General features: G+C 42.4%; 1 protein-coding gene across 3 annotated transcripts in view; it reads left to right on the top strand.

Annotated features, from left to right (window-relative positions):
* The window catches only part of OTOGL (otogelin like), a 197,852-nt gene extending 177,575 nt beyond the window's left edge, over window positions 1-20,277 (top strand). For 2 of the 3 annotated variants that reach the window (XM_033952626.1, XM_033952624.1), the window contains exons 53-57: window positions 798-902; window positions 6,047-6,166; window positions 6,944-6,989; window positions 16,172-16,251; window positions 18,542-20,277. In XM_033952626.1, the coding sequence (XP_033808517.1) occupies window positions 798-902; window positions 6,047-6,166; window positions 6,944-6,989; window positions 16,172-16,251; window positions 18,542-18,742 (552 nt within the window). In that variant the 3' untranslated portion in view covers window positions 18,743-20,277. The remainder of the gene's footprint in view (window positions 1-797; window positions 903-6,046; window positions 6,167-6,943; window positions 6,990-16,171; window positions 16,252-18,541) is intronic. The other variant, XM_033952625.1, reaches the window with a different exon arrangement.
* The last annotated feature ends 3,331 nt before the right edge of the window (window positions 20,278-23,608 follow it).

The following is a 23,608-nucleotide window of genomic DNA, read 5'->3' as shown; positions in this document are numbered from 1 at the left end:
ATATACAATAAGATTTGGGAGGAGTGTTTTCAGAGCGGATATTAACCAACTACACTTTGATATTTCTGCTTATACAGGAGTCTGTACCTGAGGCTTTGATGCTCACTTTGTTTAATGAATTTCTAACTGGGCTCTTTCTAACAATGATGACATTCCAAAGAGCAGCTGACTCCTCGTTTGCATTCCTCCTGTGTACTCCATGTTTTATGACCAGTCATGTCCTTAATTCACTGTGAATGTCTTTTTGTAACTCGTTCTGAGCCTCCAAGAGGACGGGATAGAAATGGAAATAAATAAATAAATTTAAGCACGCAAAAGGTTTTTGACATTAGGGAACCTGGTGTAGAACAAGGGTAATAGAGGACACGGATATCCTCCAATGTGAATTTTCAAAAGAAAAATGATATGCATCATTTTGAAGATTTCCCACCCGGTCTGTAAGTACAAGCTACTCAAGGGATTGGAAAATTGGCAACCTACTGAAAATTGCTCTCTCCACTTATAAAATTGTACGAAAGGTAATTAGAAGTCGATACCGTCTATAATGGGGATCTCAAAGTCCTTCCTTGAGGGCTGCAATCCAGTCGGGTTTTCAGGATTTCCCCAATGAATATGCATTGAATGCAGTGCATGCACATAGATCTCATGCATATTCATTGGGGAAATCCTGAAAGCCCGACTGGATTGCGGCCCTCAAGGAGGGACTTTGAGACCCCTGGTCTATATCCATACAAGTAAAGATCTCTTGCCTTTCTCATTTCTAGGGTTCTCAATATAACTTTTTTCCTCATTCACAGCATCAAGTATATATTCCTTCTTCTGATCACTATATTTGCTGTGGCACCTGCAAAAATGTATCCTGCGCATTTTATGATGAAAATGGAACTGTGTCTATATATCAGGTAAGCAACTGAATAATATTTGAAAAGAATGCTTTAATGGACTGAAACTGGTTGAAATTCTGTAATGAAAAGAACCGTTTGATATGGTATCTGGTAATATGACATATCCGATGCAATTAAGCCAGTGTTTGCTTAAAGTCAATTATTCCAATTCCCTCTACTTCCCTGTCAATTATTATATTCGTTGAACCTTCTTGCACTGGCTTTATATAAGTTCCGTTCTAATAGATCACACAGTGAATCCTATGTGGTGTGCACATTAAAGCTGTATATACTCAAATATAAGCCGATCCAAATATAAGTTGAGACCCCCATTTTCCCCCCTCAAAAGGAGGAAAAATGGTTGACTCGAATAGAAGTCGGGCGGCTTAATGTTTAAGTGTCCTGCCCTGCCAGGATCTGCACCCAGCTCCCCCTCCCTCCCCTGTCAGGCTCTGCACCCAGCCCCCTCTTTATCAAGCACTGCACACAGCCTCCTTTCATCCCTCCCTTCCAGGCTCTGCACCCTGTCCCCCCTCCCTGCCCTGTCCATTTTACCTCTGCCACTGGAATCCCTGGTGGTCTAAAGGTGTAGTGGGCAGGAGCGAGCTTTCCGGGCTCCTGCCCCACTGCTAACCTGGTCGGTCGGTCGTTGCTGCGAGTTCTGGCTTCAGCCACTTTGTGGTATCGAGCAGGAGTGCGCTATGGTGCTGCTGCTCGGCGCTTAGTGGCTTCTTGAATTTTATTTATTTATTTATTTGATTTTTTAGCCCATCCTCCCAAAAGAGCCCAGAACGGGTTACAATGAATATATTGGTGCATTAAAATTATAAGTAAGATAGGTACTTAGAAATTCCCTTACTGTCCCGAAGGCTCACAATCTAACTAAAGTACCAGGAAAAATGACAATTAGAAGAGTAATAAAGAAAGAAAATAGAGATAAAGGAGAAAAATAAGAAAATAAACATACTAATAAGATTACAATGATCTAAAGGAATTTGAAAGGTTAAAAAGAGGGGAGATAAGAATAGATGCAGAGAGAGAACCGTTGAAGCAATAGAATTCTGGGGAAATTTAAATGAAATTTGAATGATAAAATAAAACAAAATAAGTGGTAAAACAATAAGTGAGATTAAAAAATATATCATAAACTAAAAAGAAGTGAAAATAAAATCAAAACAGTCAAAACTGAAGTCCAGCTTGAACAGGCCCCCGAGCCGACCGTTGGTCCGATGGCCGGACTGCAGCCCTCCTCCGTCGGCTCTCCCCTGCTGGAATGGGGGAGGAGCGAAGACAGTGTCGGGTGCCCCGCTGGAACGGGCCCCCGAGCCGACCGTTGGTCCGATGGCTCCTGTAAAACCAGGTAACCCTATGCCTGCTAAAAGCTGGTGTAAATGCTTGTGCCCAACTGGTGGCAGACGTGCAAATGCAGGTATTCTATAATATTGCGCCTAATTTCTGGGAATACCCCTGACCCATACAAGTCCATCCCATGGTCAAGCTCTCGTTTGAGCTGCATGCTATGAAATTTAGGCATGCACATTAAAGAAAAGAGTAAGGCAGATCTGTACGTAACTCCTGCATGATGTCACAGTTATAGAATTGCCCCTCACATATTTTTGAGTGGAAAAGAAATATTGTTGTTTTTTTTTTTTTATCTATCAATTTTAAACATTATCATTTATACAAAATAATAATAAGAAAGGAAAGATTTAAAGAAATATTCTTTACAAGAGAAACCACTATCTTCTCTAGTTCACATAACGGGAGAATATATCCTGATATTAATTAAACAATACAGTCAAATATAATCATGATCAAAGATCAATTATTTATGGTGCAAAATAAATCTGAACTCCAAACTATAATTAAGTCAGATGGGAGCATTAATAGTTTCATGAAGCTGTAAAAACTGTTCCAGCTGCATAGAATCCCAAAATGCATATTCACATTCTTTACCAATGGAATGACAGCATTCGTCACTAGAGTGCTTTTGATGGGGAAGAAAGCCATTCTTACTAACTGGTTGTCCCGAGATCCCCCCTCTTATGCTCAATGGAGATCATTGATGATTATCCACGCTACGCTGGAGCGGAGACAGGTGGGAGAACTGGACTGTGGACCGGGTCGTAGATTTAGCCAGACCTGGGAGTACTTCTGGCAGGACTTTACATCACATGCTCGAAGTAGACTTCTGAATCTTTAAGTTTGACTCAAACTCTTAATTTTGCTATGGCACTGGACTCGGGGGGTGGGGAGGGATGGGGAGGGGGGGAGATTGCATTGTTGTATACTGCCTGATTCTGCTTCCTGTATTTGCTTGTTTACTGTTGAAACAATAAAAATTTGAACATACATGGGAACTTTAAATAGTATGTGGCACCCAAAGCCAAAACCCTCGATTTCAAAACTAAAAAGGCTTTCCTTTTTAATTGTGTAGCTTGGGCCACATATGGAAAAATCAATACATTATCTCCACAACATTTTATAAGCTTATTCTGAAAATAAGCTTTCATGATTAAAGATTTGTCTATCTCTCTCGCACAAGTCATCAGTAGTTTGGATTATATCCTGTGAGTCTTCCAGGAAACCAGTTAAATCAAACTCTATCTGTTCCAACTGGTCTACACCTAATTCTGCAGGATTTTTCTTTTTCTGTGGAATATAATATAAATTTGTTATGGGCAATGTCTCTGTGTCCGCCAACCCCAGAACTTCCTTAAAATATTTCCGAATCAGAATTTCTGGGGACCATAAATGGGTTTTGGGGAAATTGACCAGACGCAGATTTTTTGCCCTTAAAATGTTTTCCATCTTCTCAAATCTAGTATGGGAAATATGTGAATCTTTAACAGCTGAAGAAGATACCGCTTGTAATGTAGATACATGAGACTCTGTTGTTATAATTCATTCTCCATAATCTTCAAATGTAAATCAACATTTTCCAACTTATTTACTACTTCCTTTGAAAATTTAACATTTTGAGTCACCACTGACATTAATAACCCCTCCACTCTAGTATTTATCAGCCATAAATCTTTAAGGAAAACTTCATGTGGCTCATCTCAGGTTTCTCGAACAACTGAAGCCTCCTCCTGAGAGGATATAGCTTTAGGCATCTCCTCATAAATTAATGAGGAAGATACCGGTTGTTCCGATAATACCACAGTTTGAGAACTGGAACCAATCTTGGGATCCAGACCTACAGTAATATTGGGCGGAGGAGGGGGAGTTCTTTCTAGGGGGCTGAGCGATGCCCTTGATAGTGAATCAGCGCCCCGGTTGTGACCAATGACATTGATAGACACTAGAGGGCTCATAATTGTAAGAGAAAAACATCCAAAAACCGGCCTAAGTCAGCACTTGGACGAACATTTCTCAAAAACGTCCAAGCGCCGATAATAAAACTGGGTTTTGGATGTATTTAAAAATGACCTAGGCCTTCATAGTGCTGCTCAACGTCCAAAGCTAAACGAGGCATTTTGGGAGGCGTGTCGAGGGTGGAAGTTGGGCGGGATGTGGGCCGGCTTAAACTTAGTCGTACAGCATGTAAAACCAAAAGTTTAACAACAGAGCCTAGACGGAACTTGGACGTTGTGACTTAGACCATGTAAAACATGGTCTAAGTCACAAAAACCCACCTAAAGTCACCAGATAAGCACTGAAAACACATAACACAGACCCTCACACACTACCCCAGTGATCACCAACCCCCCCCACCCCCTTAAAATTTTATTCACAACTTTAAATTTCAACCCCCAGACCATCATCACCTGGCCGCCTGGCATAGGAAAGCCTAGTCGTCCAGCCCATAGGCAGCTTAAGTCATCTTGGGGTGGGCTAGGGACACATAAAGAGGAGGACCCATGCCCACTTTAAATTTCAACCCCCAGACCATCATCACCTGGCCGCCTGGCATAGGAAAGCCTAGTCGTCCAGCCCATAGGCAGCTTAAGTCATCTTGGGGGTGGGCTAGGGACCCATAGAGAGGAGGACCCATGCCCATAAGCCCCTGTAATCACTGCATTGATACTTAAACATGTGCACTCCCCTATACACCCCCAAAACCCTTTTGTACTGGCATATAAGTGGCTCCTGCAGCCATAAGGGCTATTGGGGTGGTAGATAAGTGGGTCTAGGGGATTCTGGAGGTGGTTTGGGGGGCTCACCGTCACCTATAAGGGAGCTGTAGTGAGGAGAAACAATGGCACCCTTTTTGTGAAGTTCACAGCAGTGCCCTGTAAGGTACCCCTCTATTTAGGTGGCATGTCTGGGTGTGCAGTCCATCACTTTGCAGACCCCTCCCATGTCCAACAGGGCTTGTTCTAGGCGTTTTGGACTTGGATGGAAATGTGGTATAAAGATAGACGATTTAGTGGCTTGGACGATCAGATTGGCAGGACGTATAATTAGACAATTTTTGAAAGTAAAAAAAAGTTGGACGTATCTTTCGAAAATGTGTCTTAGGCTCTTTTTAACTTTGGACGACTTGCGAGATGGACGTAAATGGACTTAGACATCCCTTTCGATTATGCCCCTCCACGTGACTATCTATGGGACCAACCATTACAGGTGTTGAAACTTTTGTCTTCCCTTTTCTTTTCCCCATCAGGTTGTTACGAACAAAATTTCATACCTACAAGTGTCTCCAAGGGGCTCCCAAGGGGCCTGGCGTGCCCCTTAGGGCATGCCCCTTTGGGCATGCCCCTTTGACCACACCCTGCGGCTGCACCCTGTGTCCGCGCGCTGCAGTCGCGGTGTCCTTTTCACTCACAAGTGCAGGACCCAAGTGATGTCAGGGCGTCTGTCTCCGTGGGTGCCCGCCGAGATTCGGCACCCAATGTCTCCAACTCAAGTTGTGGTAAGAGCGCTGCTATCTAGAGCACAGAAACAGTCCCCCAAAAGTGGCACCTCAGATCGGGTAACTCTCCAAAGACAGACAGTCGCAGCGTACTTTTAACTCGCAAGTGCAGGACCCGAGTGACATCAGGGCGTCTGTCTCCGCGGGTGCCCGCCAAGATTCGGCACCCGATGTCTCCAGCTCAAGTTGTGGTAAGAGCGCTGCTATCCAGAGAACAGAAACAGTCCCCCAAAAGTGGCACCTCAGATCGGGTAACTCTCCCAGAAATATTGTAACCACGTCTTTTTTTGTTGTTTTTTAACAGGTGGGAAGCACATGGCTCTCTAACTGCACTAAATTTGAATGCACAGAGACTACGGTAGGAGCTATGATAATGGGCTCGAGTGTTGTCTGTCCTCCTTTTAATGAGAGTGAATGCCTAAAGGTTGGTATTCTGCATTATGGGAAATGTTCATGTTCGCCGTCTGCACTGAGATGCTATCCATAATTGTACCTTTTGAGCTGGAGGAGGAGGAGCCTAATAGTGGTGTAAGAACCTTGGGAACTGGGTTCAATCCCCATTGCTGCTCCTTGTGACTCTGATCAAGTCACTTAACCCTAGGGATGCCAGATTTTCCAATTGGAAAATCCATGACCCCTAGACCTGTCCCCAGGCTTGCCCAGTTCCGCCCATCCCCCCATCCTGTAATGCCCTAATCCCAGACAAAGTGCCAGGTTTTGAAAAGCTGTCCAGACCACCTTTTGAGGACATGTCTGGGGAAATCCAGATGTCTGGTAACCCTAATTAACCCTCCATTGCCCCAGGTACAAAATAAGAACCTGTATATAATATGTAAACTGCTTTGATTGTAAGCGCAGAAAGGCAGAAGATCAAATCTAGGGTTACCAGATGGTCCGGATTTCCCCGGACATGTCTTCCTTTTGAGGACATATCCGGGAGGTCTGGACGGATTTTCAAAACCCGGCATTTTGTCCGGGTTTTGAAAAGCCTCCTCTCAAACGCGTCGGGCAGGGGGCAGAGCTAGGGCGGGACTGGGGTGGAGATGGGCAGGCCTAGTGGGTGGGTCTAGGGTGTCCGGATTTTACAATCATAAAATCTGGCAACTCTAATCAAATCCCAAGTGAATTTCTTCAGAAAAAAAAGCACAGAGCCTGGTACAAGTTTTTAAAGAGCGTACGTCTTCTTTTGTTCTCTTGCTAGAATGGCGGGATCGTCCAGATGTTTAACGGAGGCTGCTGCAAGACTTGTAAGTGACAGACTGCTTTCCTTAGCTATCTTTTGCTTTGGGTTTTGGAGAGCTGTGGTTTTTAACCCAGTTGCTGGGATGTATGGGAAAAAAAAGGGGGAAGAAATAAAGCATGCCTTTCCCAAATCATGTTGTATGTCTTTAACAACGAGCGCTGGCAGGCCTTGCTTTATATGGTTGCGGAAACGGGGAAATTTAACACTGTCCTTCTGGAGTATAACTACAATCCCTTCAAATTACAGTGCAGGGAAGAGAACAGAAAGTGGATCTGAAAAAACTGCCAATTTTTTTCTTATTACTCTAAGTGGTTTGAAAATATATTTTACAAATACAGTTGAAAAATAATGTTCTCAGATATGTTTTCTTCATTAACTATAAACTCATCTCCATTCCATTTCTAATACATACCGATTCATATTACTTTTTTAAAAGATATTTCCCACAACTCAGCAATTTACGTTTACAGTCTCAACCTTCCCCTCTCTATCTCCAGCCCTCAGAAAATGTTGTTTACGTCAGATTATATAGGCCTAGATTCACTAACCTTCCCGATCCTATCTGATCTGTGGGCGATCTGTGGCAGCCGACTGATCCACAACACGTCCTCATGCAAATGGGGGCGATCGGAGGCACTTCCTCCCACCAACCGCACAGATCGCTGGAGAGCGATCCTGACGAATGCGCAGACCATCTTCTTTGTCTGTAGATCAGGGGTGCCAAAGTCCCTCCTCGAGGGCCACAATCCAGTCGGGTTTTCAGGATTTCCCCAATGAATATGCATGAGATCTATTTGCTTGCACTGCTTTCATTGTATGCTAATAGATCTCATGCATGTTCATTAGGGAAATCCTGAAAACCCGACTGGATTGCAGCCCTCGAGGAGGGACTTTGACACCCCTGCTGTAGATGGTCTGCGCATGCTCTCTGCGCAAGGAAGAGCTGGAAACTTTTTTTTTTACTACAGAGCTGGAAACTTTTTTTACCATAGAGCTGGAAACTTTTTACTTTCATGAGCCCATGGTTTTAACCCGCTGGTTTAAAGCGGGGCTGCACTGTGGAGTGTTCTGGAACTTAACAGAACACACCTTAGTGCAGCCCCGCTTTAAACCCACGAGTTAAAACCACGGAGTCAGGGCAGCAAGAGTAGGAGAGTCGGGGCAGAGAGCAGGGCGGCAGAGATCAGGGTTTTTGTACAAGCGACTGGTCCTCAGCAGTTGCTTTTTTTGGATTGGCCAGCCCAGTGGGTGTGCTTGAATTTGTTTAGTGAATCAAGGCCCTTCCTACTTTGCATGCAGTTTCCCCTCATTTGCATGCGCAGATTGGATCAGGTGCAGATATGCTCGGGAGGAAGGTTAGTGAATCGGATTGCAAAGTGGTTGGGACATGATCGGTAGGCTTAGTGAATCTAGCCCATAATGTACACAGCGCTGACTGCATTAGAACAAGGAACTTTTCAAAGGGCGTATAGACCCCTGCAATATACCTTTCTGGATGCTCACTTCACAAATTAAATTGAATTTTTTTCCCATCCATGTTTAGAACTTTGACCTGCAAGGTGTTGAGTTAAAGTCCTGAAAATCCACCCCATATAAAATGTTGATGATATACCATGTCCAAGATCTAGAGTTCATACAATTTCGTACAGCATTGTGTATTTCATAGATTTTTTTTTTTTTTTTAATAAACACACCAAGATAGTGGTCTCTGCACACTATTAAATATGTACATAAAGAATCCTGGTTCTTATATTCCTGATAATCTAATCTAATCTTCGGTTTATATACCGGGTCATCTCCCGAAGGAGCTCGACTCGGTTCACAATTGTTTAAAATTAGAAGGATATAATAGTAGGCCTAAAAGAGAGACTGCTGTTGGTGTATCATTTCCAGAAGCAGCATTAATACTTAAAATTGAAGAAATAAAATTAAAACTAAAATAATAAAATATACTGTTATTACAGCACTTCAGCGAATGAATTTTTAAAATATTGTGTAAACAACCAAGTTTTTAAATCCCTCCGGAATTGTTGTAACTGACCTGTCAGTCTGATAGTCAGGAAGCTTATTCCAAATTTCAACCAATTTAAATGCCAAAGATTTACTGAGCTTCTCAGTACATTTAAGTCCTCTAAATGAAGGGAATGATAATTTATACATTGTTGTAATCCTCAAATAACAGGTTGTAATATCATTCCAACATAAAGGGATTGAAGGGTCAAATAGTCCATAAAGGAACTTATAAGCAACACAAACGGACTTAAACTGTATCCTATAACGAACTGGAAGCCAGTGAAGCTTTCTCAATAATGGGGATACATGGTCATACTTTCTGTTTCCAATATAACAAACACTAAGGTGTAGGCCGCAGGCTTGTTTAAATTCAGTCATCGGGGGCTGCAAACATGCGTTATCCCTAATGAATGCATAAGACAGATCCGCATGGCCGTTACCTCAGTTGTATGCTAATCTCTGTTATGCATATTCAGTAGGATTATCTTGAAAATTTGGCTTGTTTGCAGCTATAGAGGCCTGAATTTGGACAGGCCCAGTGTAAGGCCTATTTATGCCTGCCCTATCTTCTTTGAGCCTAGAGTCTTTAACTATTAAAATGGCCCAGTGTCATAAAGTTTGTTTTTAAGCAGCATTTTCTTCAAGCCACACAGCTTTGCAGTATTTCTTGATATTTTTTTTTTTTTTAACTGAATTGCCCTATTCCTCAGAACAGGAAGACAGTTATACTTCAGAAATATTCTGCTGGATGTGGCTGTGGGAAAGCAAAGCACTATTTATGAAATTCAATTGCTCCTTTCATCGTTAATTATTAAGATTGCGATCATTATTATTAATATATATTTATTTAATTAAAAGCATGTCTCAGTGGTAAAGCAGATTCCCCGTAAGAATGTCTCTTAATTTCTGGGGTTGTCATTCTTGCGGCTGAGTGTGATTACATGCATGCAGTCTCGAGTTGATGAATTTAATTCTTACCTTGCCATAGTTAAATAGTTATGTTTCCTGCCCAGCCCCTTAAAACTGCTACGTGATGGTGGCTAGATCTGCCTTCCAGGCCTTGTGCGCCATTGCTTTTCTGTTTAGGATGCATCCACTGCCTCATAAGCAGGAAGATGCTATAATGTAATATTAAGTTTGTTCATTTTCCACATTTGTGGACCAACTTTTCCCATAAAGGCCCCAAAAGGTTTACAGCAATCAGGTTCTCAGTGTCTAAATTGTAATGAAATATGGCAAAGCTCTTAGAATTTCTGAAAATGTAAGAAAAAAAGCGCACATGGCAGTGTAAGAATTAATAAAGATGTCATATATGTTAAAATGTTTTCTTTTTCAAAAACTGATATTCCTAATAATTCTGCCAGGTACTGGATTGGGTATATTACCCTTTACTATTTCCCCAGTAATCTCTACTGGTAATATTAATTGTGAACCAGGTACTATTATTAATATATTTTTGTTTTCAATAATTCTAACGTGTTAATTTAAAAGAATTGTTTTATACTTGTCTTTCAAGAAATTTAGGCAGGTAGTTATCAAGGTGCAGCAAACGTTGGATTTTTTGCTGCACCTTAATTTACTGAGGGACTCGCCAACTGGCACTAGCTCGGTACCGCAGGTCATTCACTGACTCCCATGGTACACGAAGAACACAACCATGCAATCTGTGTTCTCCATCCCTCCTGTGAACACCGGGCCCCTAAAATGCTGCTCGATGCCCTGAGAACACACTTTAAAAGGGCCTTAGCCAACCCTAGGTTTTCCCCTCCTCTGAGGCCTTTTCCAAACAATCTCATCCCCTCTCAAAAAGCTTCCCCCTCCCTTCCTAAGAACACCCACCCTCCTGTTTCCCCCTGGGCCTATATAAGGGATTCTTTGGTATCTAGGAAGTTTGAGGCAGGAATAATCTCCCATCATTCCTAACCCTTGCTGATGTCAGGTTCAAAATGGTGCTGGCAACCCCTAGCTGTAGTCTCAAGGTACTACAGCTAAGGGTTGAGATGCCGCATAAGTGTAAAAGCCCTTATACAGCAGCTTGATCCTTACCCATAGTACCATAAGGCTATTGCTAGGGTTCATGGAATTATTTTGAACCTCCTGTTGGCAAAAGCAGGAGTGACTGGGGGCCTATGGGAAGGTGGGAATGGCATTTGCAGAATGGAAGGTCCTGGGTGAGAGGTCCTTGTGTTAAAGGGCATTATCAAGGATGATGGAGTCTGTGATGGGGTGTGTGTGTTCTGGGTGAGGAATCTGTTACTGAAAAGGTACTGGTGGTGGTGGTGGTGGTGGTGGGGAGCTCACTATCACTTGGCTAGTACCTTTAAGAAGTTCTCGGGAGCTTTGGGCCTTTGGTTTTGTGAAATAACACTGCTTATGGTGTTCACCACATAACATATTATTAAATTTATATACTTATGAGCTGTTTTACCTAAATTTGCATGTTATGTATCTCATTAGTATGTAACCCACAGTAACAAACTACTGTGCTCTATGAAAATATAACTTAGGCCTCCTTTTATGAAACTGCTTTAGCAGTTTCCAGCGCGGAGAGCCATGCTGAATGGCCCGCGCTCCTCCCGATGCTTATTGAGTTCCTATGAGCATCGGGAGCAGCGTGGGCCATTCAGCGCAACTTCCCGCGCTAGAAACTGCTATTGCAGTTTCGTAAAAGAGGGGGTTAGTATCCATTAACACACATTAAGGGGGTAAATAATGCATGTTATAGCTGTAACATAGCTTGATCATTAACCCTCCAAATTACTTTTCTGTTGCCAAGGTGATTCTTATAAACAACCTCCCACTCGACAATGACTGAGCGTATGTGCTCTCTAACTGGGTGTAGATTTGTGTGTGAGCCAATTAATATAGGGGTCCTTTTATTAAGGCGTGCTTACCGATTTAGCGCCCAATAAAGATTAGCATGCGTTAAATGCTAAGGCATCCATTATATTCTATGAACGTCTTAGCATTTAACTTATATTATAACAAGGAAAAGCCACTTAGGCAGCTTATGAGACAGGGCGTCCTATATAGAATCCAGGCCTTAGTCTCTATTGACCTATCATGAGACATATTTCAGCATAATAATGTCTGCATCAGGAGTCTCCAAAAAACATACATAAAAATTACATTGAACCAATGAAAATACAGATTTTTTTAATGAAATGATATACATCCAATGATATAATGCATTTACATACATGAAATGATATACATACAATACATACATGAATATTAGTTGCGACATCAAAATAAACTGAAAAAAATGTGTGATAAACAAGGACAAGGTGACACTTCCTTGTTATAATATAAGATCAGGGAAGCAATTCATTTGTTTGCTGACTAGAGACCAGTGTGTCTGGGAAGTCCATTTGACAGTGTCTTTGGGCTGGTGCCTTGGATAAGGTTAAGAGTGGGCTTTAAGATTATGTGAGGGTTAGCAGATTTGCATTTTGTATTGATTTTTGGAAAATTATTGGGATTTGTGTTTAATTGTATTTATTGCAATTTTACATGTTTTAAAAATGATTTTTTTTTTCAATTCAGAACACTTTATTGAAATTTGTGTTGTACAAAAAACCCGCAAAACAACCAGATAATCCAGGTTCAAGAAGAATAAGAGTAATGCCATATACAAATTACAATCTGTAAAGTTACACTTATCATATAAAGCATTAATTACAAATTAAGAAAAAAATAAGCCAAGCTAGTCCACTCTTAAAGATAATATATAGAAAAAACAAAACACATAGAATCCAAGTGATACCTTTCTTTATTGGACTAAGTAGAACATGGTTAGATTAGCTTCAAAAGCTTCACTAGGTATCCAGTAAAACAGTTCTAGGTCAGAAAGTTCTCTTAGATTCTGGTCTAAAGGACAAGCCTAATTCATTCTACTCTGATGTGTAGCTAAGTCTGCACAAAATATTGCTTTGTCAAAACCTTTGTGCATTTAGGCCCCCTTTTGTCAAGCTGCATAAAGGTTTTTTTTTTTTTTGGGGGGGGGGTTTGTATAAATCACAGGCTGCTACAGTAAATCTCCAACGCTCATTTGAATATTATGAGTGTCGGAGCTTTTACCTCAGCAGCCTGTGATAAAAAACCTTTACGCAGTTTGATAAAAGGGGGCTTTAATCTAGCTTCTGCTTAATTGTTAATGAGCTTTGCTTACATGATTTTTCAGTTTGTTTGCAATTTATTTTTCCATTTTAAGGGTGGAATCAAGTTTATGGAAATGTTCTAGACTTCATACATCAACCTTCTTGAAAATAAGACCTATCCTGAAAATAAGCCCTAGTTAAGATTGACCACTGAAGCCCCTCCCAAATGTCCCCGACACTCCCTGACTTCATCCCTGACACTAGTGCTGTCTGATTCACCAGCGGCAGAACTTTCTCCCGCCCCCCATGTGCAGCATCTTTCCTCCCCTCTCACCCATTCCCTTGTGCAGCATCTTTCTATCCCTCCTGTGCAGCAGAACCCCGCCGACCCTCCCACCTCCAAGGCCTCCAAAAGCATCAGCGACGGCTGCACTCTTAACAGGATGCTTTGTGGCCTTCCTTGCTGGGGCCTTCCCTTTGCTGCGTCACTGATGACATCATCAGTGATGCGGCAGAGGGAAGGCCCCGGTGGATTAAGCCACAAAGCCGCCCTTTCAGAGTGCTGCTGCTGTTTTTGGAGGCCTTGGAGTGGAGGTATGTCAGTCTCACGGTGGGAGGGTCAGCAGGGTTCTGCTGCACAGAGGGATGGATAGAAAGATGCTGCACAAGGGAATGGGTAAAAGGGGAGGAAAGATGCTGCACATGGTGGGAGGGGACAAAGGAAAGAGGAAGAATTGGGGTGGAGGAGAGGGAGAAATAATTGTTGTACATGAAAAAATAAGACATCCCCAAAAATAAGCACTATTGTGTTTTCTGGATCCCAAATTAATATAAGACACTGTCTTATTTTCGGGGAAACAGGGCAGCAGATGATGGCAGTAAATGACCGGAAGGCCTATCTAGTCTACCTAGCTATTCCTGTCCACACTATTATGGATATATCCCAGATGCCAGGCACTGAAGCTTGACAGCAGTGGTGTAGTAAGGGGTGTGCGTGAGGAGGGAAAGACAGCCCCAGATGTTGTCTTGGTGGGGGCACTAGTACCTCTCCTCCTCTCTGCTTCCCCCTACTCTCATACCTCTTTAGCTCTTTTCCATTTAAAGCAGCATTTCCATCCTGCTGCTCGCACCGGCCTTGGCTAGCCCTCTAAAGTCGCTTCTGGTCGTGGGATCAGGAAGTGACATCAGAGGGAGAGCCAAGAATGGTACGGGCAACAGGTTGGAGATGCTGCTTATGCTGCTGAATTAAAGAGATATGCCTGGAAAGCAGGGCAGGAAAGGAGCAGGGGGTCCCACCACCCGAGGCACCACCCACCCTCATTATGCCACTGCTTGACAGCATCTAGTATTGTGCTCCTTATCTGAATCATTTTTTTTTGTCTTCATTGTTATTTTCTACCATTGTGGGTAGAAGAGGTTTCTGTTCTTAATTAAACATCTAGTCCCTCCTTCCTCCAACCCATGTCTTTTCACCCCTCTTTTGAGCATTGTGATTGTCAGAGTAAGGGGGGCTACATAGAAACATAGAAGATGACGGCAGATAAGGGCCATAGCCCATCAGGTCTGCCCACTCTACCGACCCACCCCCAAGTCTACAATCCTAGGGATCCCACTCCTGGTAACAGGTTCCCTTGGCTTAACCCTCTAAGGGATCCCACATGGGCATCCCATTTGCTCTTAAATTCTTGCACGCTGTTTGAAATTCTTGCACATGTGGACATTGGTGACATCTGGGGCCACAATCACACCACATCAGCATCACACGTAAGCTATTATCGCCTGCAAGTAGATATTTAAAGTCTGCTAACGTGGATGAATTGTTTGCCTTAAATTGTCGAACTTAAGAAGAGCCAGATTCTATAGATGGCACCTACATTAGGGTTACCAGATTTTCCCGAAGGAGAATTCAGACCCTTGGCCACGCCCCCAGGCCTGACCAGTTCTGTCCCGTTCTGTCTGTGTCACGCCCCGTTCTACCCCCAGCCCCGCTCTCAGATGGTATCCACGCATGCATGGATGCGATGCAATCACATCACACCCATTCACGTAGTGACACCACATTGCATCCGCGCATGCACGGATGCTTCTTCTCGACGCGATTTTGATGGGAAGTTTTTAAAACCCGGACTAAGTGCTGGGTTTTGAAGAGCCATCTGGACCTCCGGACATGTCCTCGAAAAGGAGGACATGTCTGGGAAAATCCAGACGTCTGGTAACCCTAACCCACATTGCAAACCCCAGTCAGCACGGTTGTCAATCAACCACCAGGGGCCAATTATAGAATAATGCCTAATAACACTTAAGCAAACTTAGACGTCGCTAAGCATGCTAGATATGGGCACCTCTCCATTAGGCCAGCTTTTTACTCACCTAATTTGGTGTCGCCTATGTTGGTAGCCTAACGCTGCTTAACTCAACCACTCCTAGTCTCTGCCCATAGATGTCATTGGGCACCCTTAGGCGTGGGAGGGTGCCTCAACCTAGGCGTCCTAAGATTTCGGCACCAAAATTCTTAAACTGTTTAATGTTTTCTTTTGATTGTCTGAAAACTGGCATGGTTAATTATGACACCAATCAAGCCAATTACAAAGTAAAAGTTAGGTGCGGATCCCAGACTTAGGCAGCTGCAATTAGGGCATCTAACGGTGCCTAATATAGATGCCATTTATAGAATATGGCCCACACTGTCTTCAAGAATCTGATCTGGAAGGCCTTAATAGTTAGACCTACAAAACACGATTAGGCCTGCAAAACAATCCATCATCAATGAAAACCAAAATGGAAGAAATACATTTGTGGCTAAGCATCTTAATTCTGGTTAAAAAATGTGGCTCATAGTGTGTTTTCCTGGGATTTTGTGTATGTGAAATTAGTGGGGGAGAAAGCATAAAAGCAAAAATACAATTTTGATTTAAGATACAAATTCCAACTGAGATTAAGGTTAACTTCTAGCTTTATTCATTTCTAGCTTTGTTTAAGTTATCAGGATCAGGAGATGTTAATATTTTAAGAATCGCTTCAATGCTATTTGGTGACAGAACGGCAAATAACACATGTTTTCTATGGTCTTAAGGTAAACAGGATGAGAGAATTTGCCAGAAGTTGGTCATCAGAACAACCATAAGGAAGCAGGACTGCATCAGTCTAAGCCCTGTGAGTACATTGCTTGTAAGGGATGGCTCGTTTCTCTAAGGACTACATTGAAGAAAACAAATGAGGCCATTTGATTGGCCAATGCTGAATTTTTACACGTGCGCAATTAAGTCTAATCCTCATTAGCTGCAACTCAGATTTTCAGGACTTCCACCATGAATGTACTTGACGTTTGCATTCTCTGGGGAAAGAGGTCTCATGCATATCCGCATTGGAAATACTGAAAATGAAGTAGATTTATGAGGACCAGATTTGGGGACCACCGAGGTTCTGATTCTATAAACGATGCCTACCAATGTAAGCACCCAACTTAATATTTTGAAAGCGCCATTAAAAACAATTAAAAAAATGTAATTAGCTAGTAGGCGCCTACCACCCCACAATAGGTGTCTACACCAAGGCGCCTACCGGCAGTGGCATTGTAAGGGTCAGCGACGCCTGGGGGGGGGACGTCCCTCCCTCACCCTCTTCCATGCATACTCCCCTTCCCTTTCCCTGTACCTTTTTAATGTCTCCAACGTGAGCAGCATGCCCACATCGGTGTCGGCTCGCCGTTTGATGGCACTTCCTAGGCACGGGTCCTGGATGTGATGTCAGAGAGAGCGCGGATGCTGACGTGGGCAGCAACCTCGCGCTGGGGAAGTAAAAAAAAAAAAGTATGGGGAAGGCAAGGGGGCACGCGTGTTTAGTGAGCAGGGAGCAGAGAAGAGGAGGGGTGTTGTGCCACCCCTTTACTGCGCCACTGCCTACCGGCACTTAGCGGGGCTTACTTGGAAAGTGGGCATGGTTGGGGTGGAATTTGGTTGTGGATGCTTAACTTAATGTGCCGCTAGTTGCGATTCTACAAATGATGCCTAACTTTGAATAGCATGTGGTAGGTGCTGCTTTGCCAGGTACCTAGGGGCAAATTCTATAAGAAGCGGCCAAAAGTGAGGTGCTGATAGGCACCGTTCAGCGCGATTCAAGTACAGTTGGGTGCTGTTTAGTGAATCGCAATGAGCGGCACCTATTTTGGAGGCGCCCAATAAATAGGCCAGCTCTAGGCACAATTAAAACGAAGGCGCCCATGTGAGCACCTAAGCACACTTAAAAGCAGCAATTCTGTAACAAGGTGTCTAACACGAAGCCACGCCCATGCCTAACATGCATAGCGCCTATTTTTTTTTAAGGCCGCCTACATTTTTAGAGGCACCTTGTTACAGAATAGCTCTTTTCTTGATATTGAATTGGTGCTGATTAAAAAGCTTAATTGGGCTTGTTCAATTTAGATAGGCGCCTATCTAGTTGGGCGCCTCCAGAATAGGTGCCTAGCATTAGGTGCCAGTTACAGAATTTGGACCCTACTGTCTTTAAGGAAGGGTTTGATTGTGAAGGTTATGTGCTGGACTTGCAAAACTGTGTCCAGATATACGTGAGTAAAATTAGATGTTCCCAAAGGAAGCCCACATTTTTAAACAGGAACCTCTAGTGTAGTATTATGAACAGGGTGGGAGTAAAGTGTATTAGATAAAAGATGCATATATGCAAATAGACTGCATGCATAAATTTAAACCTTCTTCGAAGCAGGTGTAAATTTGTACATGAGGGTTTGTTCACTTTTGGGAATGGTTCTCGGTGCCTAGATTGCCTTTATGGACTAGCATAAGAGAGGTGCGTTTTTGGACCTTCCATATACTGTAGGTGCTCCTGTTATAGAATTAACTTTAAAGTGGTAAATGGGGGCATCAAACCAGGGTTACCATGCTGTCCAATTTTAGCTCAGACCAAAGTGACATTCTAGCTTTTCTCATGTCATTTTAATGTGATCTAAAAATGGGTTTCTACCAATCACCTCTGAGTTCCGAAAGTAGGAGCCCTGAAAGATATACCATGAGAGATAACGGTTGTTTCATCCCATCTTCTCTACCAGTCTTCCTATCCTGCTTTTATCCTGTAGACTGCATTTGATTTCTAACTTTGCTCTTCTTTCTCTCCACTAAGGATTGACTCTATTTGTGCAATCTTTCTTGAGTTCCATTATCATTTTTACTCGACTTTCGTCTCCTGGAAGTCTCTTTCTTAAATCTGCCAACCTATCTTTAAGAAATGCTTGGATGTGCTGCTTCACAATGTATTCCCCTTCACCACTCCAAGCCTTTATGTTGTGTGGAGAAGACAACGATGTTTAATCCACTTTCTATCATTATTTTCCCACTGATGGTAATCTCCATCCTTACTGTCGACTCTACGTTTCTTTATGGAAACAGAAATTAAAATGATTTTCCCCCTTCCTGTTTCCTTTACTGAACAGATAAATGTGGCCTCCTGTGATGGCAAGTGTCCATCTGCGACCATTTTTAACATCAACGTCGATAGTCATTTGAGGTTCTGCAAATGCTGTCGAGAAAATGGCATCCAGAACGTGACAGTTCCATTATACTGTGCTGGAAATGGCACCGAAGTCACATATGTCATCCAGGAACCTCTGGACTGCTCATGCCAATGGAATTAAATAACTTACGTTTCACGTTCTTCACATTTCTCCTACAGTGGTCTTTGACGTCTTAGAGACTGTTCTCATCAGAATAGTCATATAACAGGAATTTTTGCTATGGGAAGGAAAGAATGTACCATACTGATAACTATTCCTGATTTCCTTCTATTGTGATCTTTGTACCAGCATGTGCATTGGTTTGTAATATTCATGCGATTATCATGCTATCAGATAAATTCAGTAAAAGGAGGAATTTCTCTAAAGATTGACGCTCAACTGGTATTCTATAGGATGTCTAACTTTGGGTACCACACTTATGCCTTTTAGAAACAGATATAAATCCGGTGCCCAAAGTTAGTCGTGAATCAGTCAAATTCTATAACTTGGCACCTAACTTTTGAGAACTGAATCTCCCTCACTCCTAATCAGGGGCTATGAAAGCTACCTCCGTAGCATTCTCAGGTCCGGCCAATCCCCCAAAATGGACGTATTGACCTAAGCTGCAAAATAATTCAAATCTTTAAACATCCTTCATTTATCAGAACCAATGCATGCATGTTGCCTCAGATAAACATTTTTGCCCACGTTCAGTTGTCTAGATGGAAACACGTGAAATTACTGCCGACTATAATAGTCATTTAGAACTAAATATGGCACAAACTGAAATGCCCGTTTTGGAGGCACAGTACACTGGGAGTTTCTGTAGCAGTTATCATCAGTGTTACAGGCTTCTGAATATAGAAAACGCCCCAAATTTCCATGAACACTGTCCCCTTTTACTCCATACGAGTTATGTTAGGCCAATCTAAGGGTATTATTTCCTAACTTATGTTAATGTTTTACCATGCATAAATGTGAATTATATGCTTAGTAAACAGGCCCTAGGGAGAATAATGGGACTTACGTTGAATATGATGCATTAATTCACATCAATGTGCGCTAACACATTGTAAATGGGGCTTTAGGGCAGTACCTTTACAGCAAAATGAATGGTTAAACATTTATTTATTTCATTCAAACAGAATCCTGAAGCATTTGTTGGCCAGACAAGCCCAAAACACATATTATGCATAATAAGAAAGAACCTTTGTTGGATTTGACAGAATTGGCATTAGGACAGGATTAAGGCCTAGGCAAACTAGATGTATTCTTAGGGCCCAAATCACTGGGAGAGGTCCCCCTCTCACATGTGCTAATTCAATGGCTCCCAAGATAGATGTTTTTTTCCTGGTAGCAGAATAAGGAGTTGGGGGAGGAAGGTGTCTAACCCTTGTGCATTGGTCATCCAATCAGCAGGAGGAGTCAGTGATCAGTGTTTCTTAGCCACTGCTGCCTCCTCTGCTTGCTTCCTCTGCAGTCAGAGTCACAGAGGGAAGGAGATAGATATGGGAGTTTCCTATGTGTGCATCGAAAGGGAGGTCCAACATGCTTTTTTGCCCAGGGCCCGCTAAAGGGTTAATCCTGTCCTGCTTGGCATATGATGTATTTTGTATGTAAAGATGTTCTTGCACTTTAGCAATATACGTATAATTGGAAACAAAATAAAATAATCAATAAACGATATAAATAAACAGAACGTTGAGTCTAATCCTAATTTTTCAGGCCAGATCTGTTATAAACCCATAAATATCCATTGGAGCCCCAGAGAGGATTATTTAACAGAAAATTATGTTGAGACATAAACTAATGAGCCAATATTTAAAGTAATTCAACCAGCCAGAAATGGCTCCTGGCCAGATAAATTGCGTGTTTGGGACTAACCGCTAATTGTTAAGTGGTACTTAATAGGTTAGTGGTAATGAAAATAACGTTTTAATTCAGTTCTCTGCTCTTTTATACAAATCTTCATACTCTCTTAACCAAAGACCTCAGAAACACTACTCCGCCGCCCAATATGCAATTTCTCTTAGCGGAGAGAATTATATGTTAAATCCTTATAGGTCTAGGTTATTACATTTCTCTTATTTCTTTATCTTCTCCCAAAATCTAAATAAACTTTTATTTATATCAATAGTTGATAGGATCTTTTAATACTTATTAGCAGTTTGAGCGGCTGGACCCGACATGTTTCGAAATAGCTTCGTCAGGGATCCCACCCACTGTCGCTGTCATCCAACCCTCATATAAAGTTTTAAGCAAGAATGAAAAATTTAGATTTTGGGAGAAGATAAAGAAATAAGAGAAATTTAATAACCTAGACCTATGAGGATTTAACACATAATTCTCTCCGCTAAAAGAAATTGCATATTGGGTGGCGGAGTGGTGTTTCTGAAGTCTTTGGTTAAGAGAGTATGAAAATTTGCATAAAAGAGCAGAGAATTGAATTAAAACATATAGGCACTTAGAGTGAAGATATGCTAGTATCATGATTTAAGGCTCTAAGTATAAACAGTGATTTGGATCGATCATTTTAGAAAAAAACTGCAGTTTGAAAATAATTGGTTAGCACCGAAGTGAAAACTGACTATTATGGAGGCATTTCTGAAGGCAGGTGGCACTTGGTTGCTTAAGTACCAATGTTTAGCACTTAACCAGCCATGTTAACCGCCTAAAGAGGACCGCATAAAAGTCAGTCCTATCTTTATGCAGTTCCCCATAGTTGGCTAAGTGCTGAATATCTAGGGTTACCAGATTTCTTCTTGAAGAAAAGAGGACACGTGGCCCCGTCCCATTCATCCCTAGCCCTCCCCTGTTCTGTCCACAGCCCCGCCCCATTTCCTTTCCCAAGCATTTCATTTTCCGAGCATGCGTTGATGCGATGAGATGACATTGCACGTCATCAAGTCACATCCGCACATGCTTGGAGATCCTCCAGATGCGCCCTGAGCTCAGGAAACCTGGACAAACTACCAGGGTTTGAAAATCCATCCAGTCACCCAGGCAGTCCTTCTATAAAGAGGGCTGGGCTTTCCCCAGACATCAGATAACCATATGAATATCGCACTTAACCAGCCATGCGTTAGCACGCTCTGCAAACATGAAAATTCGATGCTGGTGCCCAGACATTGCTCAACATTGAATTTTCAGGTTTAATGCCGTCAGGAATTACTATATATAAAAGGGGGAGCCCTCAGAGTGCTCTTACATCTACTGCACACCCTTATTATTGCAGCTGTTTAAAGGGTAATATGATTTCTCTTTCATATAGGTTCCTTCTGGATGCATATGGTTAGGGTTACCAGATTTTACATCAGTAAAATCCGGACCCCTAGATACGCCCCCCAAGCTCGCCCCACCCCCGCTGCCCATTTGTTGGGCAGAAAGGCCTTCGCATGTGTGGGTGCCCCCTCCTGACGCAAATTCTTTTCAAAACCCGGACAAAATGCCGGGTTTTGAAAAGCCGTCTGGACCACCGGATGTCCTCATAAGGAGGACAGTCTGGGGAAATCCGGATATTTGGTAACCCTACACATGGTGACATAAAGACATAAAAACAGAATGCTAGTCTGTAAATAGAGATGTGTAAGCATTGTCCATATGTTATTTTCATAAGCTTAGAAGACCCAAATCCTCCGCGGGATAACAAAGTTGAGATCTAGTTGTGAAGCATATAGGAGGCTTTATAGGTGCTCGCAACAAATGGCTGCGCCACCACAGTGGAGCAGCCATTTTGTTTTCGGTTTAGTCCATGCTACATTTCTCAGCAATGTCTGTCTACTAGCGTAATTAAATACTCACATAATTTACTTGACGCACGTCGTCATTTGGACTCCTGAGGCATGCATATGAGGCCAAAACATGATCTGTATCGAGTCATTTTTATATTGAGAGTTGCTGTTTTAAGCCCATAAAACTACATTTGTTGTGAATACCTAGAAAGCCTCTTTGTCTTCTCTGCTGTTGGATCTCATTCCTATAAGCTTCCCTTGGGCGGCAAGGATTACAGCTCGTTTAGAAGACATCTACAGGTGAGTACTCTATTTCTGTAGCTTTTATTTATTTATTTTGGGGGGAATTTCTGACCATTGAAGAAGAAACAAAAAGGTTGACCCAGATGATTCCACAGATGAGAAAATCCATCTGTGGAGAGTTGGTGTTCCAGATGAAGACTTTATTAAAAGTTCAACTTCGTAATCCACATAAAAACAACTAGGACACAATCCTCAGGGAATTATGGACCCAACATGGTACGTGTTTCGACAATTCTGTCTTCCTCAGGGGTTCCTATGGGTTCTATAAAAAAAACTTGTGGATTATGAACAAGTCCAAATATACGAGATCCAGCAATTGGGTCCTTGTTGGTTTTATGTGGATTATGAAGTTGAACATTTAATAAAGTCTTCATCTGGAACATCAACTCTCCACAGAGTCTTTGGTTTTTATTGACTATTGAAGGAGTCCATCCAGTTGAAATTCACTGTCATATGCAGGTTGTTTATGGCGATGACGCTATTGATTTGAGCACTGTGTATCACTGGGCCGAAAAATTCTATCATGGCACGTTATTTAAATTGGTCCGACGTATGATCTAAGCATGCTTTCATTTCACAAGCAATAGCAAGACAACCTCTTCGTAGATGCATCTTGCCAGCTAAAGTGAAAGATGAGGTTTCAACGAACAAGTGACCACATGTGGCATGTCACTGCTTCCAAGATGTCTCTGGACTAGTGAGAAGATGTTGGACCAGTTGTTAATAGCACATCACTTTTAAATTAGATTTTTTTTTTTGTTCATAATAAAGGGCTAGATTCACTAAACTCACCTTTCTGATCTGATCCGTTGGCGATCCTTGTCTGAGTCTTGCCAGGCGACTGATTCACTAAAGAGTCCCCTTGCAAATGATCTGATCGGACACACGCATCACTGCAGAGCCATCCAGACGCATGCGCAGACCATCCTTTCTGCCTGGAGATGCGATCAGTGCATGCGCTTGCTCTCCCACA

Source organism: Geotrypetes seraphini, chromosome 7 (assembly GCF_902459505.1).
Source record: "Geotrypetes seraphini chromosome 7, aGeoSer1.1, whole genome shotgun sequence".
Lineage (NCBI taxonomy): Eukaryota > Metazoa > Chordata > Amphibia > Gymnophiona > Dermophiidae > Geotrypetes > Geotrypetes seraphini.
This window is presented reverse-complemented; position numbering and strand designations above follow the sequence as displayed.